Raw genomic sequence first — 19,091 nt, forward strand, 5'->3', positions numbered from 1 at the left:
TCATGTCAACTTTGTGTATTTATAGTGTTCATCTACTATAAAATTCAATCTATTTTTCTTAAATGCAATCACGACTTCAGGTTTCATCGGAAGAAATACCCACTTCCTGCTTCTTTATAGCAATTCTCCCCGCTTATTAAAAGTTGCATAAACAGCCGGTAAAATATTTTGAAGCAACTTTTATACAAAAAATACCCTGAATCAGCTGCTTGGTGTCAACAAACTGGATCAAAACCATATGACTGATTAGACATGCGGCCGGTATGGCCGTCGCATTTGCGTGACGGTGCGCCGTGCGTGTTACGGTGTCAAGTGACAAAGAAGTCATAAAGTCTGTGTTCACCGACGCCATGGCCAAGAGCGGTTGGTTCAGGTAGTGACCCTAGTACTAGTACAAAAATAAACATCGTTCGTCTCTTCAGTTAAATGTGTATGTGGTACTTGAAATTATTCAACACATTACCGGCCAAAGCCCCATAGCATAGGTCATGGTGATACTGATAGGCCAATACCATAGTTATATAAATTTATTAAATTGGACAGGATATAATTAGTAGGCCTACCATGGGCATGACGGTGATGCATGTGGCACAGTGGCATGACCAGAACTTTCTTACTTGTCTAGTAATAGGTGTGCAAATTATTAATCTAACTCTCTAAATGTGTTGTTATAGATGATTTGCACTTTTAAATTTCCAGGGTTCAAACTGCAAAGTGTTAAGTCAATGAGAGAAATCAAGATCTTTGGCCAAGTTTGGCAAATGGCATGGCAACAAATTATTTTTTGACACTTAAACCGTCACACTTGCATTGGAATCTACAGACTACAGTCTGCTTAGGATTAAAATTTTCCTACTTATCACTAAAATCTGACATATAAGTACTTAAGGGGAGCGTCTGGGTCAAAATTGAAAATTTTTTGACTTTTTTTGTTTTTATACTCATCTTAAAGCTTACATTCTGACGCATCTAACCTAACGGTACCAAAACCATCTCTGTATGTTGATTTATCATTTATGCGTTCACGACAGATCGCGAAAGGGTTAGGGGTGGTGGAGTTCCTTAACATTTAATATAGGCCTAAATTACCGGTAGCACACTTAAATAGCTAGTCTGAACACGCTGTACTTCAGTTATCCGCCTGCAGTCATATGGGATGGTTCTTGTGCGGTTGTGCCGTCGTTCGCACCAGCCTTGACAGAAATTAAGCTCCAATTTCATGTAGTCATGCAACCTTGCACCCTTGGCCTTGAATGTCTTTTTCGAGGCGCACGCAACTTTGTTGGGCCCTACTGAAAAGTTAACTTATTGTCACTGCAAAACTATCTCCTAGAGTTTTGAAGCTACAGCAATGAGACATATACCATTTGATTCGCAATTGAATTATCCAGAGATTCGTTGTAGCTTTTTCCCAATTTCGTTATAGTTTTGAAAATATTTTGAAAAAGGGGATAGAAAAAAGGGGAAATAGAAAAATGTTTGAAAATTTTGTGAAAAATACTCCTCCATCCACAAAAATTCGAAATTCAAAAAAGCTATGACGAATCGATAGATATGGTCCTTACGCATCAAATGATATGCGTCTCAATGTTGTAGCTTCAAAATCCTAGGAGGAGATAGTTTTCTACGGTACCCCCTTTTTCCGTTTTCTAAGAATTTCACGTTTTCTTTCATTTTTTTCGAAAAATTCACACGAACAAAAAAGTCTTAGAATTCTGTTTTACATATGAGTACCAAGTTTCAAAACGATCCGTCTGTAAACAAAAAAGTTTTTTAAGCACCCAGACGCTCCCCTTAAGTTGTATCAGTCTGTTTACACTCAATACACTGCAAGTTTACAAGAAATTTAAATGCAAAGAAAATTCCAAGCAAATTCACCATATTGGCATTGAAAACATTTCCAAAAATTCTGGGAAAACTCTAGTCACAGATTGAAAGGAAAAAATTCTAGTCACAGACTCACAGTGTCTGCAGAAGCCAATCTGGAATATTGGGCAGAATTTTGTAGAAATAGGTGATAAATATGATTCTTTTACAGCCAAATTTTGAAATTTGTATCCTAAATGTGACATTTTTTATATTTTTCTAAGAAATAAGACCAAGGTTTTGCAAACAGGTGATGTTTCTGACAAACATAGGCATTTTTGTCTTGGTTTATGGGTAGCTTATGCTTGATTTTTCATTTTAATGTGGAAGATTTTGATCATGCTTTTTTCAAACAGCTTGCTAGTTTTTGCTCATCTGAAAAGCAAAAAAATTACTCATAATAAATCTAAGGAGTGTACTTAATCTATTATATACCATACTGGCACTCGCCTCAACCTGGTTAAATCAATTATTTATTTTACTGCCACAAACAATCCACTCAGAATTTACTCATATTTTAACTGCTAACATGCATTGCACCTTAGGAAATGGATGGTTACACATAAAAAGGGGGCTTCCCCTAATAGTATTACGTGCCATGTATAAAATATAGTTATGCATATACAAATCGTGAACACATCCCTGTGGGAATGTGTCCTATGTCTTTCTTTGACAGACAAGTTATAGGTTAGGTAAGTTTTACATGTCAAGTAATCACTGGAAGTAGGCATATCTTTAAATATTTTATTTCTCTTTGGTTTAAACAAGAAATCTTATATACACTTTTGTCTTCTTTCTTAGGATGCTGATATGGACACATAGTTCATGATAGTTATATGTAAAACATACCCCTAATGTACCGTACCAGTATTGGTTCATTTAAACAAGAATGACTATATCAATATTTTTAATTTGAGGAATATGAGTGAAGTAACAATAGAATAGATAATTAAAATTGGAACAACAATATATCTAGATAAAATGTCAAATGCATTACCAAGCATTGGCCTTGATGAGCTATTCAAGGCTGATGCTTCCAGCTCATCCACAATTGAATCAAAATCTAGAAGCCATTTAATTGGCCTCATTCTAGCTGGTGTAACAGGGGGTGCAGCCATTGTGCTGTCTGTTGTTGCTGCTCCTTTTGTGGCTCCTGCATTGAGGAAGGTAAGTTTATCATCCATTTAATTTGTATATATACATGTTTCATATTGACTAATAAGTCAGTTAGCTTGTTTTGCATTGTGTATAAATATGTGATAATTATTAGTAGTTTCCTGTTGAAATACGTAACTATTGATGTATTTGTATTTTGATGCTCATAATTACAGTAGACATTTTTCTAGGATTCTCCATCAGTGCTGATACATTATTTGGAAATAACATTTGGTGTCTTTGAGTAATGCATCCATTGGATGCCATTTTTTAAACAACTATTTAAACTGAACAAAATTAACTTCTTTTACTTTTTCAGGTTTGCCTCCCATACGTACCTGCATCAGCAGCTCAGGTAGAAAATGTCATTGCTGCGCTCAGATTGACGTCGGCACGCTCCGTGGTAGATCTCGGGAGTGGAGATGGTAGGCTGGTGAGAGTTTTGCAGTATCTTTGCTAATCTTTTGATTTTAAGCCAGCAGAAAAGCCTGCCATGACCTTAGTTCAATAATCCCTGCAATCTAAAAATCATGCTATCCTGAATGTCATTAATATTAAAGCTAATGTAAGCAGATTCAAGAAAGATTTCAAACCCAAATTGAACTTTTATGGTAAAACATCCATTTGGCTATTGATAAAGAATATATAAAATATTGCATCTCATAAATCGCCTATGTACCATAAAATATGTCGACTTGGACCATTTTAAGTCCTTACTTTTTGTGATACAAACAGTTGCCTAGTAAATATAGATATAAATTATATATAATATACAGTGGGGGGAAATAAATATTCGTACACTTGAAAAATCGTATTTTAATGTATGTAAGTACACAAACTTAACAGGAAAAGTGATTTAAATTATGTATAGAGAATTACATACATTAAAATACGATTTTTCAAGTGTACGAATATTTATTTCCCCCCACTGTATCTCTTTAATAAATTTAATCAAAGTTAATACATTTATTCTTAATCTCTTTTATATATATCTAAAGCATTTCCATGTTATCTCATGTAGTAGTTTAAGAGCAGAGCATTTTACACAACTTATCTAAGGCAAGAACTTTTTGAGTTATATGGTTTTTTGTCAAAATAGTAGAAAGTCCCTTCATTTTACAGTAGGTAGGTATATATGCGCCAATTAAAATTCAAATTTGAATTTCTGGTTCACTTCTTTCCTCCCTGTATTTCAATGCCTTAGTATTCTCCTACTAAGAATAAATTGTCAGTTTCAGGCAATGTTGCAACACAGTATTGTGGATATGCACCAAAACATCTTGCATGTATATTTGCATTGTGGGACTTTGAACATGTGTACCTATATGAAAGATTATGTAGAATATATGATTTTATTTTGATGACCTTCAATTCATTGACATTGATAAGTCATTACGGCTGCTTAATTATTTTCTATTATTTTGTTTAGTGAAATAATCCCTTATTACATTGTTTAAATTGGCATTACCGGTATTGATGGTATGGTGTTAGGTATGGTATTAATTGAGTGTACTTTATTGTTGCAGAAATTTATAATATATTTTTGGATTTTTATGAGCCATTATTTATACAAAAAGAATTAACATCGTTATTCTGAGTAAATGCAGCAGTTGACCATAGCCCTAGTTGAAGTTAAAAATACATCTATAACTTAAACTTGATCTCATGGTTGCAGGTGTTGGCTGCATGCAAAGAGCTTGGCGTGAGAGGCACTGGGGTTGAGCTGAACCCTTGGCTGGTCCTGTACTCTCGGTACAGAGCCTGGCGGGATGGGGTCAGCCATTGTGCTTCCTTCACTACCACGGACCTGTGGAAGCTTGACCTCAGGCCTTATGATTGTGTTCTCATTTTTGGAGTTCAGCAAATGGTGAGTTTTAAAAAAGTTGAAAGTGAAATATGTTTCTAAACCTACGAAATTCACCTTCTTACCTGACAACTGCAGATGTCATAAGTGGAGAAAAAAAACGATTCTGATCGCAGTGAAAAACTGATATGGTTAATGAAAATACAGAATTCTAACTTAGCTTTTCTGCCTTAAAACAATCGAGTTTCATTCACACCTGATGGCTACAGATGTTGCAGCTGGAGCTCGAACTGGGCGCAAGTTCTTTCAAGGTTTTCTTCCTTAAAACAATCAAATTACATTCATATCTAATATCTACAATTCCATACTTATTAATTAAGTATATTCATACATGATAGCTGCAGATGTTGCAACTGGAGCACAAATATGACGCCGATCTCCGCGGGAAAAACCCTGTCATTTATCTAAAAACTCATCTGACAATCCTTTTTTCCTTAATAAAATCAATTTACATTCATACCTTCTAACTAAGAATCATTTCTGTATGTAATTCATGCCTGATTGCTGCAGATGTCGCAGCTGGAGCACAAACTGGACGCCGAGCTCGGCAGGGACAGCGCTGTGGTTGCCTGCAGGTTTCCTCTGCCACAGCGCAAGCCATACCGCACCATCGGCTCTGGCATCGACACAGTCTGGCTCTACACCAACGCTTTGCCGCGCCATGACTTCGCTGACTATCCCTTCCATAAGTTCTCAGGTGTCAGCCAGCATGCTGATGTCAGGGCTGCTGATAACTTCTACTAAGAGCTTGCTTAGTATGGTCAGGGTATGTATATAGACCTGATGATCTCATTGCTGATGCAAATTTTGATGTCAGCGTTGCTGATAACCTGTAATAAAGCTCGCTTACTAAGGGGAGGGTATGTATAATAACTGATGTCATTGCTGATGCAAGTTCTCATGTGTCAGTCAGCAGGCTGATGTCAGGAGGGCTGCTGATACTTTCCACTAAATGTTGGCTTATTAACGCGAAGCTATGTATAGTACATCGTGATGTCGTTGCTGACATGTCCGGCTGAATCGAATGCTGGCATTGCCGTACCTTCTCGTTTAGGAATTGAACAAGAATTTATGTACATAATATTTTCTTAGGTGTTACACTAAATATTCTTTTGCTCTTGCAATTTTTTTCGTGAACTTTAACTTGAAATCCGGTAGAAATATTATATTTTTTCGATTTAATCAACTTATTATCGTCATTAAAGAGCACAGCTACGCTTGACACTAATAATAATAAATATTGATAATATATAATACTTTTTGAAGTAAGTCATATCGGCACTGCCAATAAGGAGCTTAGCTCTTCCAAAATACCTCCGAGAAAGAAGCATAAATTGAATTTATGAAGTTACGTGAGTTGCGTGTTAGAGTGAGCCATGTGAGGAAAGCTCCTTCTGACTCATTAATTAACAAATTTTTGTTTATTCAAATAATCGTTTTACCAGCACCTGAAATAGAGTTATGTTCTAAGAGAATTGACCCAAGCTCTGTATTTGGTATGAATTATCTTTATTAAGCTAGACTTTGGTTGATCAATCAGACGATTACTTCTTAGGTTGAGTAGGTCACTCGACTGTAAGTTCTAGTTTTACTTGGAACTTGGAATGGCTAATAATCGTGGCATTCAATTCCTGTTTTGTACCATCATGTATGATGAACTCTTAACTTAAGTACGACTGTACATTTGTTGCAACCTGATAACCCTACCTGATTTCTTCTTGACTTTTACTGATTTGCTTAATTCGTTTAGCTAAGAACTGAAGAATTCAGCGTGATTTCTTTGTATTTATATTACAAAGCAACGGGGACTTTTGACTGCTGGCATATGTTAGCTTGGTAAGCGAGCTGAGTATGTGGGTGGAGCTGAGTGTGTAGGTAGGTATGTTTTTTTATGAATCTCGTTCTAGAAAAATACATTGAACAGGACAGTTGTTACACTCGAAAAAATGAACGCGTCGCATTGTCGAAATGGTGACGCACTTTCTTACCCACAGCACGACCAGAGTGCGAACGTAGCACTGATACGTCTTTGTGCCGGGCTGAACTGGATCAGGGTTACGCAGACGAAGGCAAAAAGTGCGTCAGTATTTGGACAAAGTTTTACTCGTTCTTTGAGTGTTTGTTACAATAGCTATTGTTAAATTGCACTTCTCTGACATTTAATTGTATATTGACGCTTATGATAATTGAAACTATTGCCCGATGTAACAATTTTTAATTGATTAATAAAAATGAAGTCAATAACCCGCAGCCTTCATTATCCTCACTTTCTTATAGTTTAAAAATATTATGATATTTTACGCTACAATTGTGAAAATCTGGAAAATTTTATCCCTCGAAAAGAAAACTGTATTATAGTTTTGTGCATTGATTAAAAAGTTCTAATTTGATATATATTTTCAGTTACATAACAGGGCTTCATTTTCTCCACTAACTTGTCTCTCAACTTGAACGATTTCGACGCATTTCTTTGAGAAAAATCTTTCCATTTATTTGGCTTTATTTAATTCTATTCATTTAATTATGTATAATATGTATATAAATATGTGAACGATAATAGACTATGTTGATGTATTAATTCATTTTTTACATTGATTCATTTAATGGCTAATGAAAACTTGCATTTATAGAAATGTAAGGATCAATAGAAATATATATTGATGGGCGTTATATTTAAACTCGATTCACATTATTAATGGCTACAGTAAGTAATTGGTAGTCACAAAAATTTTGTCCAAATAGCGATGCACTTGTTGCTCTAATGTGGGTCATCCTAACCTAGGTTGATCCGGAAAAGAACCTAGCTGTGTTTCATGGGAAAAGTGTGTCACTATTTTGACTATTTGACCCATTCATTTGTCTGAGAGAACTTGTGACGCAGCAGGCTGTGCTGCTGGGCACAGGTGTTACATTCCTTCACTTCAGCATTCACTATCATTTGTATGTACGTTAACATGGTGTACGTGTTATACGACACGTACATGTGTGCGTGTGTCACGTTACCACTCACGCACACATGATCGGTGCAGTGCTGAGGCTGCCACGCTACCGTGCGTGTCCGTTTCGTTTCTCGTATCTTAAAATTGAATACTTGTGCAAATGTTTAAAACTTAACACTCGTATAACACCTAACGTACAATTTACTTATTAATTTATATGCATGTGTTGTAACTCATTCGTTTGTTCAAAATTTCAATGTACATGTGGTTTCCTTATATTTCTAAGTATTTGAATTACCGTACTGCAGTGCCTAATTTGTGTCTATTTCATTTGTCTGTTTGAAATTATTTTTTATCTTATTAAGAATGATGAATGTGATTTTATTGCGCTTATTCCATACCCGTTTTCCATCTTGTGTAAAGTTCAACTTGTTCAATATTGGACAACAAACTTAGCAATCATGTGTCTGTAAAATTAGCATAGAAACATACAACATCAACAAGAATATTCGTATTGTGCATCTGTTTATCATGGATGAAAGCTTTATCTGGCTTATCAACGAACAGATTATTTGTATTGCAACGCCCCTTTGATGTGTCGGTATTTATTGCTGTGTTGACGTGTGGGATGAGTGGCAGCATGGCAGCGAATCTGGCTCTTATAGAAATGTTATTATTGGTTAACTAATTACTAAATGGTTCAATAATAGATCATATTCAATGCCAATACTAGTCGTGACATATCTTGTGCTTAGTTGGCAACGTTTTTTTTCATGTTTAATGTTAACAAAAGGGAATTTTTTTCCTATTTTGAAGTGCGATTCAAATAAGTGTTTTGCGTAAATATGAATCAGAACGGTTCTTTCTTCAACGACACTCATTTGCTTTTTTATTATATTCGTGATTCAGGATACCGTGATACAAAAGTTACTGGTATTATCGAGACCGTGATAATCAGCTTATTATACATATCCATTGAAGCTTGTATATAAGCTTGCTTCTATATGCGCGTTAATATATTTGTGCTTGACGGCCGGCACCACAAATATAAGATATTTATCGTGCCGGGATAATGCTCAGGCCTGAAAATGTATTCTTATTGGGCAAGTCAGTTGTGGGGTTATGCTGTTGTGCGTCACAATTTGGTCAATATTACCCTGATTTTTTCTGTGTGATAGGTCAAGAAGTGTTCACTTGATAACATGAATAAATTTATGCAATGTTTTCTCTCAGAGAATCAATATATTGAAAATCTTTTCTCATATTTTGATAGAAGCGTTAGTGAATAGTTAATTTAAAATTAAAGAAGCTAGCTAAGTGGTCCTAGCCAGCGCAGCAAATATCTAATTAATTATCAAACAAGTGAGCAAGATACTCCTATCTAGTATTGTTGGTATTTAATTCATTATAAACGAAAGATATTCGTAGCTACAGCGTCCATGTGCGACGAGGCCGCCTCCAAGACTCCTGCTTCGTCAGGACCTGACGATGACGTCAGCCTGCTGCGGGACTGCTTCGTCAGGAGCTTCGGCGTCAGCCCTGAGGCCATCGTCAGGGCCCCTGGGAGGTTAATAATTGATGAATGTATCAATGGTTCTAATTGTATTTATGAATCAGACTAGGGTTAAATTATCTGCCCCCTTGGTAGGCTTTTGAGTAATTGATAAATTTTTCAATTTTATTTAGAGATCAGACTACAAACTGAATTATTAGGGCCGTCGGCACGTCAGTATATCAAATAATATATCAAATTTCTGTTGCAGAGTGAATCTGATCGGTGAACACATCGACTACAACGGATACTCCGTCCTTCCCATCGCCATTGACCAGTCAATATTCGTAGCGGTTGGTCGCAACCCCGACGACAAAATTAAAATCGTGAACCACGACACGAAATTCGAACCGTTTACGTGTGACATCCACGAACTGGGGAACATCAGCAGCCCTCCTGCATGGCATGATTACGTGTTGTGTGGACTGTATGGAGTGCAGGAGCATTTACAAGTGCCAGTCTCTTGTGGCATCAACTTGGCAGTGCTGGGGAGAGTGCCAAAGGCTGCGGGTCTGTCCTCTTCTTCAGCTTTGGTGTGCAGTGCTGCACTGGCCGCGGTTGCCATGTTCTCAAACCCTAAAAAAGATGAGGTTTCTTCTGGTAAAAACAAAGGTAACGAAGACAAAAGCCTTAAAGACGTTTCTTCTAACCGATCGGATGAACCCTCATTAAATGGAGTATCGTTTAAAGAACTGGCTAGAGTATGCGCGGTCTCTGAAAAGTATGTTGGCACTCAGGGAGGTGGCATGGACCAAGCAGCATCGTTCCTCTCGAAACGTGGCTGTGCTCAACACATTTCTTTCAATCCCCTCCGTTGTGAGGACGTTGTCCTCCCGCCAGGGGCGTCCTTCGTCGTCGCAAACTCGATGGTCGCCGCCAACAAAGCCGCGACCAATGACTTCAACTGCCGGGTCATGGAGTGCAAGATTGCCTGCTACATCCTAGCCGCAAAAAACGGTTTAGTTTGGGAAAAAGTTGCCAACATGGCAGACCTTCAACACCAATTAGGTAACAAATCTTTTGCCCACATGATTTCATTGGTGGAAAACAACCTCCATCCTCAGCCGTACACTCTGGATGAGGTAGCAGAGTGTCTAAATATCTCTGCTGAAGAGGTGGTCGCTAAAATACTCAGTGAAAACACCAAGAATTTGACGTCATTTTGTCTTCAGCCTCGCGCCCTCCATGTCTTCACGGAGGCCAAACGAGTGCAGGACTTCAAGTGCATCTGTGACCTGTGGCGTGATGGGTGCGCTGACCAGACGCTGGGTGAGTCTTGCTCGTGTTCACCAACGGTGAGTAAATTGGTGAATATGAGCTCACTTTTGAGCCCTTTCATCTGTTGATGCACACATATATGCATCAACAGGGTGAAGGGGCAAGTCATTATAGTATTCATCAACAGTGCGTCTATGAGTCATGCTAATAATCAACAATGAGAGGGTAATTATGATGATTTGCATCAACAGTGAGTTGGTGAGTCATGCTACTTTGCTGACAAGCGACGATCCGAATAATAATAAAATTCATCCACTAATTTTTAGTTTAGTAAATATAAATAAACCAAATAATAAATATATTCTTGTCCCAACCACACTTTCAATAACCTAACCTAAACCCCAATTCTATAATTTGAATGTATTGTTATTTTTAATTATTATGTATTTGAATCATTAAGTTCAATTCAAAACATGTCCTGATTACAGACGAGACCCTATGGGTACTTGGCACTCTACTTAGTATATTACTTTCTTTTTACTTTGCATAGTGCTATATGATTTTGATACGTAATTTAAATATATTAAAATATATATTTTATAAGACTTATGATATACATTTTGTACATATGAAAATCTACTAGAATATAATATCAGGACATCCCCCTCCCGGGTGCTTGACACTTTGCGCTCTACTTAGTGTTATTTTCTTTGCACTTTGCATATTGCTTTATAATTTTATATATATAATTTAAATATATTAAAATATATATCTTATCAGACGAGACACTGCGGGCGCGTGGCATTTTACTCAATATATTACTTTCATTTTACTTTGCATAATGCTTTATTATTTTGATATATAATTTAAATATATTAAAATATATATCTTATCAGACGAGACACTGCGGGTGCTACTCACTTTACTTAATATATTACTTTCTTTGTACTTTGCATATTGTTTTATAATTTTTATATATATTTTCAATATATTAAGATACATATTTTACCAGACGAGACCCTGCGGGCGCTGGGCGCTCTGATGCTCGAGAGCCACGAGTCGGCGCGTCGTCTGTANACGGGTGCCGGGTGAGTGGCAGGCTTACGGGTGCCGGGTGAGTGACCGGCTTACGGGTGCCGGGTGAGTGGCGGGCTTTCGGGTGCCGGGTGAGTGTGGCGCACGGGTGCGAATTGAAATGTCGATAGTCAATAATGTCAACTAATTTAAAAAGTTATAATTTATCACTCAGGTCAACGAAAATTAATATTCTTAAATAATAACCGAAACCAACAAAAAGTTGACAATTAATGATATATTAATGCCTAATGCTCAGATGGGGCGGGTGCTCTGTGGCGCTCGTGGCAGACGCTGAACTGGGCGCTCACTGCGCTCATCTTGAGGAGCATTTCTACGCTCACAGGAACGTTGCTGCTCACGCCCTTCGTGAGGTGCTCTTCTCGAGCAGCCCTGCAGGTGGTGCTGCTGTGGTCTGGTCTTGTAGCTAGACCACTGGTTACCAAACGACGCCGAATTACCTTCAAGAATAACATTTTTACTGTCTAGGGTTAAATTATTGTAGTCTGGGGTAAAAATTGTAACCCTCTGGGGGTAACATTATCGCCGTCTGGGGTAACACTATCAAGCTCTATTGTAACATTATTCTAGTTTGGGGCAATATTAATGCGGTCTGGGGACTGGGGTAACACCTCCCCACTGTCTATTCTTCTGTACCCTTTATTTATTTTATAACCAGCTTCTAATTTAATTTTCGTTAATTATACACGAATACTTTTTTATTTTTCTCGAATTTTTATACCTAAATTTCGCTCATATCAGTTGTTCGTGTCAGAAATGTCAACTCTTAATATTGTTCAGTTATATGAGAATGTATTTTCAATATTGACTTTCAAATCTGACATTGTACACGACCGGCATGATAAATTACTTACTCCTGTCATTTCTTGATTGCATAGTATTGTATTTTGGATGTATTTATTATTTTATTTCTATATCGCATTTTCCAGTTAAAATTTCACCCTAGCCTTTTAGAAAAAGGCATTTGCCTTCCATTAAAAGCGTGAACTTTGCTTCGAGTGTTGTTATATTTCGTGTACTTTTGTTCAGAGCAATGTTATTAATGTTATTTTAATATAATTAATAAGAAAAATATATTTTCTATTATTCATATTACCCTAGAGCAAGAAGTGAAGGTCTCATCATCATTATCATCTCGTTGGACATAACTCTCTGTAAATGTATACAGTGACCGTAACTATATACCTCTTAACGGTCGTTACAGTCTGTGGAGTTAAGGCAACAGGCATACAAAAGCGTCGCTACGAAGAAAGCAAGGAAGCATAAAAAGATTTCAAGTTCTCAGTTTCCTGTAACCACAAGTATTAAGGCAGGACAATATCGATATAGGGAGAAGTTATTAACGATAATATCCGATAACTATATTATTTAGACCCATACTTAACGAGTGTCGTACGTACGTATATTGTCTTGAAAAACTTCCGATATTCACACAGGATTGTCTATTCAACTGTTCATAGAACTTGAGAATAGATAAGATACTATATACATTCGCATTTTTTGTGCAAAAATAAAGTTTTTACATCAACAGCTAACCATGAAAGATAGCAATTCAACATATTAATGCATAAGTAGAATTTGTCATCCACAGCAAATGATTAGATTCTGAGAGTTTTAATCCCTTGCAATTAGAGAACAAAATATGATCAGTTCTGGAAGTGAAGTCCGATAAAAGTATCCGCCTGCTAGTTTGACCATGTGTGCTAATTAACAAAAGTGTATTAATATCAACAATTATATTAAGCCCGTAAAGAAAATCACATAAATTTGTATGAAATAAAAGCTTAGGTAAAAAATTACATACGTTCTGATGAAATCAGAAAAATCTCGGCTTTTAACCATAACTTTAGTTAACGGCGGTGTGATTGTTTATACGACTATTGAGAATCTTTCATAATTATAATAATAGAAGTTCCACGCATAAATGAAAATTGAACACATAGGGTTTCAACAAAATACAATGGCTTCCATGACACGTACAAAAACGAGAGATTAAGTAATATAAAATAAATAAAAAATCAAGTTTCAAAATTTAATCTACAATTCGAGTTTCAAGCGAACGAGTTTCATTATTTTGCACATGGAAACTTTTAATAGTGAAGTATGTAACTCAGAACGTCTCTAATGAATTGGAGCGTGTACATGGCGTTAATTTTGTTCATATCAAATTTATAAAAAGAATTATACTCGTATCGAAAGTGGCGTGAACGTTATTTGTTAAACCAGGACGAAAATATGCAACATGGGAATACGACTGTGGGACAGAAAACTCCTTTCAAACGAAGATGTGAAAGGCAATAATAATTAATAAATAATCAAAATTAATAAAAATATACACGCTGGAAAGTCATCCTAAAATCGAGAAATTTATTTTGCCATAAAAATGGAAATTCAACGAAAATATTAAGTAGTATACAAAATGCATCACTATGAGTATAATGGAGCAGTAGAATAATGGACATAATCATGATTATTGTTGTCAGGTTGCAGGGGCATGGGAATTTCATGTCTGCCCACACGGTTTGATCACAATAAAATAATTAATAAAATTAATATAAATTAAAATGAAAATAAAATAATCAATTAATTAATAATTAACCCCGTTAATTGATAATTAATGGGTGGAAAAAAAAATCTTTCCACCGTCTAAACTGCGACAGACACAGTACAAGGTAAAGAATGCATCGCTATTTGTACAAAGTCTCACTCATTTATCTGAGTGTTCACGTCGCAGGAGTGCTGCTTCACCAAATACGGGAAGATTTTGTCATATTATATTTTACCATCACAGAGCGTAAAGTTGACACACGAGAATAAAATTTATGGGATATACAGGGTCAATATTTAGCGTTACATTGTTTTTTCAAAATCAATACACTCGCAAAACAGTCAAATGTGTCGTATGGAACCATATCGACTGTTCTCCGGAAGGACCTAAAGTTGTCCCCATTTAAGCATGTCAAAAAACACCAACTGTCTGTTCAAGTTGTTGACAAACGCCTCCAAAGATCTAAGATTCTTTTTTCCCGCATTCATGATGGCACGCTGCCAAACCTCGTTTTCAGTGATGAGAAGATATTCAATGTTGAACACCACTTCAACTCCCAAAATGATATATCGAGATGCCATCCTTGTTGGTGCATTGTTGCCCTGGGCATGAAAGCACTTCAAAAAACGTCCCTGGTCGTTCCAGACGGACTCTGCACCATCCCATGGGGCCAAATCGATTCAGGAGTGGCTGTCCGAGAATGTTCCCCACTTCATTACCAAAGATGAATGGCCCCCATCGTCACCCGATCTGAATCCTCTGGATTTTGGGATCTGGTCATACCTTGAGAGCAAGGTCTCGACCGTTCACCATAGCAGTTTGGACGCCCTAAAGGTCAAACTGCTGAAGGATTGGGCCAAAATCCCGCAGAGTGTCATTCGTGACTCGTGTAAGGCTTTCTCTAAGCGTCTACAACTTGTTATTGATGCAGATGGTGGACATATTGACTGAAATTGTGGGAATTGTATCTCTGAACCTCTACCTACATAAATACATTTTCAAACATTCACATTTATGTTTCATTTCATAGTTCTAACCACTCAAAGTTGTAACGCTAAATATTGATGACCCTGTATAATATCATGAACTTTCAATAATCCCACAAGAGGTGAAATAACAATAGGTATATAATGATATGCAAGACTTCGCTCTCAATGCACAAGCTAAATATATTTTTCAAGGCTTTAAGAAAAAATTAATCGCAAATATTGAAAATCAACAACAGATGCAATACGATTTCAAAAAACATAAGGAATAACCTATTAATGCAGATTTAAAATGCATTTCTCATCAGTTTCAAGTAAAATTCATGGAGAAACTTTCAAAATTTTAAGACTGGTATTTCAGGAACAAGGTAAAAAATTCATTGGATTATAAAATGACGGAGAAATCGGCAAAAAATTAGAAGAATGAACTGTTGAGCTTGCTCACTCAGCCAAGTATATTTTACTAAATCAAAGTAAATAAATTATAAATTTACTATATTAAACAAGTGCCACGAAAAATTCATTCACAGATAATACATAAAATATCATCACCAAAGAGTTGGAAAAAACACAAAATAGAAATAAATTGAGTAAAAAAAATTTACGACGACGAACAGAATGCATTGAGATGCCCAAAAGATTGTATAGAAAACCATGAACCTTAACGAAACTTAAATACACAGAAAAATAGTAACGTACATGTCTTTTAAGTAACTTAACGCAGTACACCCACTAATTCTTAAAAAACAAAAACCCTTTAACATAAATCAAACAAAACATATTTTCAGTATGATAAATATCTTAAAAATACACAGAGTTTCATAGGCAAGTATAAATACATTCCTTTGATTTTTAATCATCTTTGATGTTTACGTGTTTGTTTGTAGCTGATTTTTTCTGGAAGCCAGAGCATCTTTTAAAGAAGGTTAACTTAATACAGACCTTAGAGAACCAAATGAAGCCCCAGCGAAGATGGGGCCCACACTTACAACAATCAAGGATCCTGAATTGAAATTATGCTGATAAATATTAATCAAATGCAACGACGTTAGATTAACACTGCAGTGATAATTTAATTTTTTCACAAATGAAATGTTGAAACAAAGTTTGATATTATTTTGATGAAAGGCTCAGCGTTTCGACCGTAAATCTCCCGACAACAAATACTAAAATTACTACTTTAGCAGCCAGGAACTTCGAATGCTTTCTTTCATGGTCAAACGTGTTTATACAGGATGATTATTTAAAATTAGTTGAAAATGTTCGCTCATTTTTACGGGAAAACATGCATACGTTTATCCAATAAATACAATGAATCACGGCAGCGATCGCATCAAGGCTTAACACGGCAAAGATTTGAAGGCTAACCATGATAATTAGAAGCTATCAAAGCTGCCATAGTTTCATTAAGAATACATATCACAAACTCATTCCTCAAGGCAACAGGAACCTCATCCAATGTTTAATCCTTTCCAGGTCAGAGACCGTACTATAATAGTACACGTAGCGGCCCAAGTGCACGTAGCGGCCGTCTTGTGTACAATTATTGACCAATTTCTCGACTGTTGAGCAAGTTTAGCTTAAAAAGCCCTAAGTGCTCGGCCAACAGAGGTACTAACTCGTAGATATCTCAGATATTCCGGCCCCATGCGTTTAACCGTCCATATGTTATCAACCAATACAATGCATCACTAAGCCAATCGCTAATATGACTGAAAACAATACTCGCGAAATGAATATGATTGAAGTTTTTCAAATTATACTATAGACTCCAATATCATGCACACAGACAATATTATTACAGATTATTTCGGCATAATACGAACACAACTTCAGCCCTCATCAAAGTCTGAGGGTAATTCCGGTTACCCTAATACCCTGTCACAAGAACTAAGAGAAGAGCCTCTGCTTAGAAAACAAATAAAACATTAACAACATGCCTTTATCGGTGACATAAGAGATAAGTATTATCGCTGGCCCAAGAGATAAGTATTATCGCTGGTCCAAGCAATACGTGTTTATCGCTGGTCCCAGAGATAAGTATTATCGCTGGTCCAAGCAATACGTGTTTATCGCTAGTCCCAGAGATAAGTATTATCGCTGGACGCTGGTCCAAGTAATACCTACGTGTTTATTGCTGATCCAAGAGATAAGTTTCTATCGCGATGAACGTAGGGTACCCTAAGCTTTGGCTGTTAGGTGACATAGACGTAGAAATCCTCTATGCTGAACAGTGAGACAAGCAATTAAATTTCTTTAGAATAATAATTTACCGCCCCAATTTTTATAATAAAATGAAATAGCGACTCGATAGGTAAATACCTCGGTTGTCCGCTAATAGCTTGATTACAAGGAACAGTTTTTAAATCAGCAGAACTTATTTTAATTTTAAGTCATATTAGAGCAAAAAAGTAAATGATACAAATAAATTAGCATGGAATTAAAAAAAGACTGCTATTGAAAATATGTATCGTATATACAATAAAAAAAATAAGGGACAAAAGTTCTTTTGGAAACGTCGCATGAAGGAATAGAGAACAGGAAATGAAAAAATTAATGCAATGTTCAGAAAAGTTAAGAATCAACAATAAAAAAATATATACCAATTAATTACAACAACACTAAGGAACATTGAGTGCAGAACAGCATTACAATAATGACCTCATGAGAGAACATCTTGAGCACTAGCAAGAACATCCCGAACTCTAGAGAGAACATCCCGAACTCCAGAGAGAACATCCCGAACTCCAGAGAGAACATCCCGAACTCCAGAGAGAACATCCCGAACTCTAGAGAGAACATCCCGAACTCTAGGGAACATCCCGAACTCCAGAGAGAACATCCCGAACTCCAGAGAGAACATCCCGAACTCTAGGGAACATCCCGAACTCTAGAGAACATCTCGAACTCTAGAGAGAACATCCCGAACTCTAGAGAGAACATCCCGAACTCTAGAGAGAACATCCCGAACTCCAGAGAGAACATCCCGAACTCTAGAGAGAACATCCCGAACACCAGAGAGAACATCCCGAACTCTAGGGAACATCCCGAACTCTAGGGAACATCCCGAACTCTAGAGAGAACATCCCGAACTCTAGAGAGAACATCCGAACTCCAGAGAGAACATCCCGAACTCTAGAGATCCAATGAAACATGTACAATATTGCTGATCTACAAGGAATAAATTTAGATTATTTATTATAATTGAAATAAAACCCGAGCCTCCAAAGCTGACAAAACAGTGCAAGTACATTAAGTGGGTAATGCGTGAAGACAATAACAAAAACTCATTTTGAATACGAGTAACTGAAACGTTACCACAAGCAGAGGAAATCCTTCACCTTCCCTCACTTCCTTTACTTCTCCTAAAGGATTCTAATCGATTTGCCAGAACGCCTTTTCGTCAGTGGAATATACATGAACGCATCCAGAGCTTCCATTATAGGGCAATATAGTCACATTTTACTTCAACTAATTCACTAGCGCGACTCATAAATTAGGCATGAATTTATGACGAAGACAGAAGTTTCAATTAAATAAGATGTGATTTTAATAATATTTTCACATCAAATGGATATTTTTATCAGATATTCATTTTTTCATAAGCACAGAAGAAATAAATTGTACTATTGTCATCATTTATTCATTAGATCAATGATTAAAAAAGCACGAACAAGTGATTGGAGGCAGAGAGGATGATAATAATACTACCCATGTTATAGTTGAATCTCATGTTCAACAGGGTAAAAATAATGACAGAATTGAACTTATGATGAACATAAACTTATTGCCTGTCTGATCGGTCGCAGAAATTCAAACTTAAGCAATCAAGTTTAATTTAAAATCTTGTAGAGACCGGATATTTGAA

General features: G+C 36.5%; 2 protein-coding genes across 3 annotated transcripts; both read left to right on the plus strand.

The window, feature by feature from the left end:
• The first annotated feature begins 287 nt into the window (after window positions 1-287).
• On the plus strand, window positions 288-7,127 carry LOC108675695 (ATP synthase subunit C lysine N-methyltransferase). 2 transcript variants are annotated; one of them, XM_047882895.1, is made up of 5 exons: window positions 288-363; window positions 2,668-3,033; window positions 3,341-3,454; window positions 4,697-4,888; window positions 5,396-7,127. In XM_047882895.1, the coding sequence occupies exons 2-5, from the start codon at window positions 2,848-2,850 to the stop codon at window positions 5,627-5,629; spliced, it is 726 nt and encodes a 241-aa protein (XP_047738851.1). In that variant the 5' UTR covers window positions 288-363; window positions 2,668-2,847; the 3' UTR covers window positions 5,630-7,127. The 2 variants fall into 2 exon arrangements, with proteins under 2 accessions (XP_047738851.1, XP_018019214.1); XM_018163725.2 differs by having other exon boundaries at window positions 290-373.
• A 1,465-nt stretch (window positions 7,128-8,592) lies between these two features.
• Window positions 8,593-18,098, plus strand: LOC108675693 (N-acetylgalactosamine kinase-like). The gene is made up of 5 exons (XM_018163723.2): window positions 8,593-9,391; window positions 9,588-10,645; window positions 11,607-11,682; window positions 11,928-12,086; window positions 17,912-18,098. The coding sequence occupies exons 1-5, from the start codon at window positions 9,264-9,266 to the stop codon at window positions 18,096-18,098; spliced, it is 1,608 nt and encodes a 535-aa protein (XP_018019212.1). The 5' UTR covers window positions 8,593-9,263.
• Window positions 18,099-19,091: the final 993 nt, after the last annotated feature.

The sequence above is a fragment of the Hyalella azteca genome, unplaced genomic scaffold (assembly GCF_000764305.2).
Source record: "Hyalella azteca isolate HAZT.00-mixed unplaced genomic scaffold, Hazt_2.0.2 contig11585, whole genome shotgun sequence".
Classification (NCBI taxonomy): Eukaryota; Metazoa; Arthropoda; class Malacostraca; order Amphipoda; family Hyalellidae; genus Hyalella; species Hyalella azteca.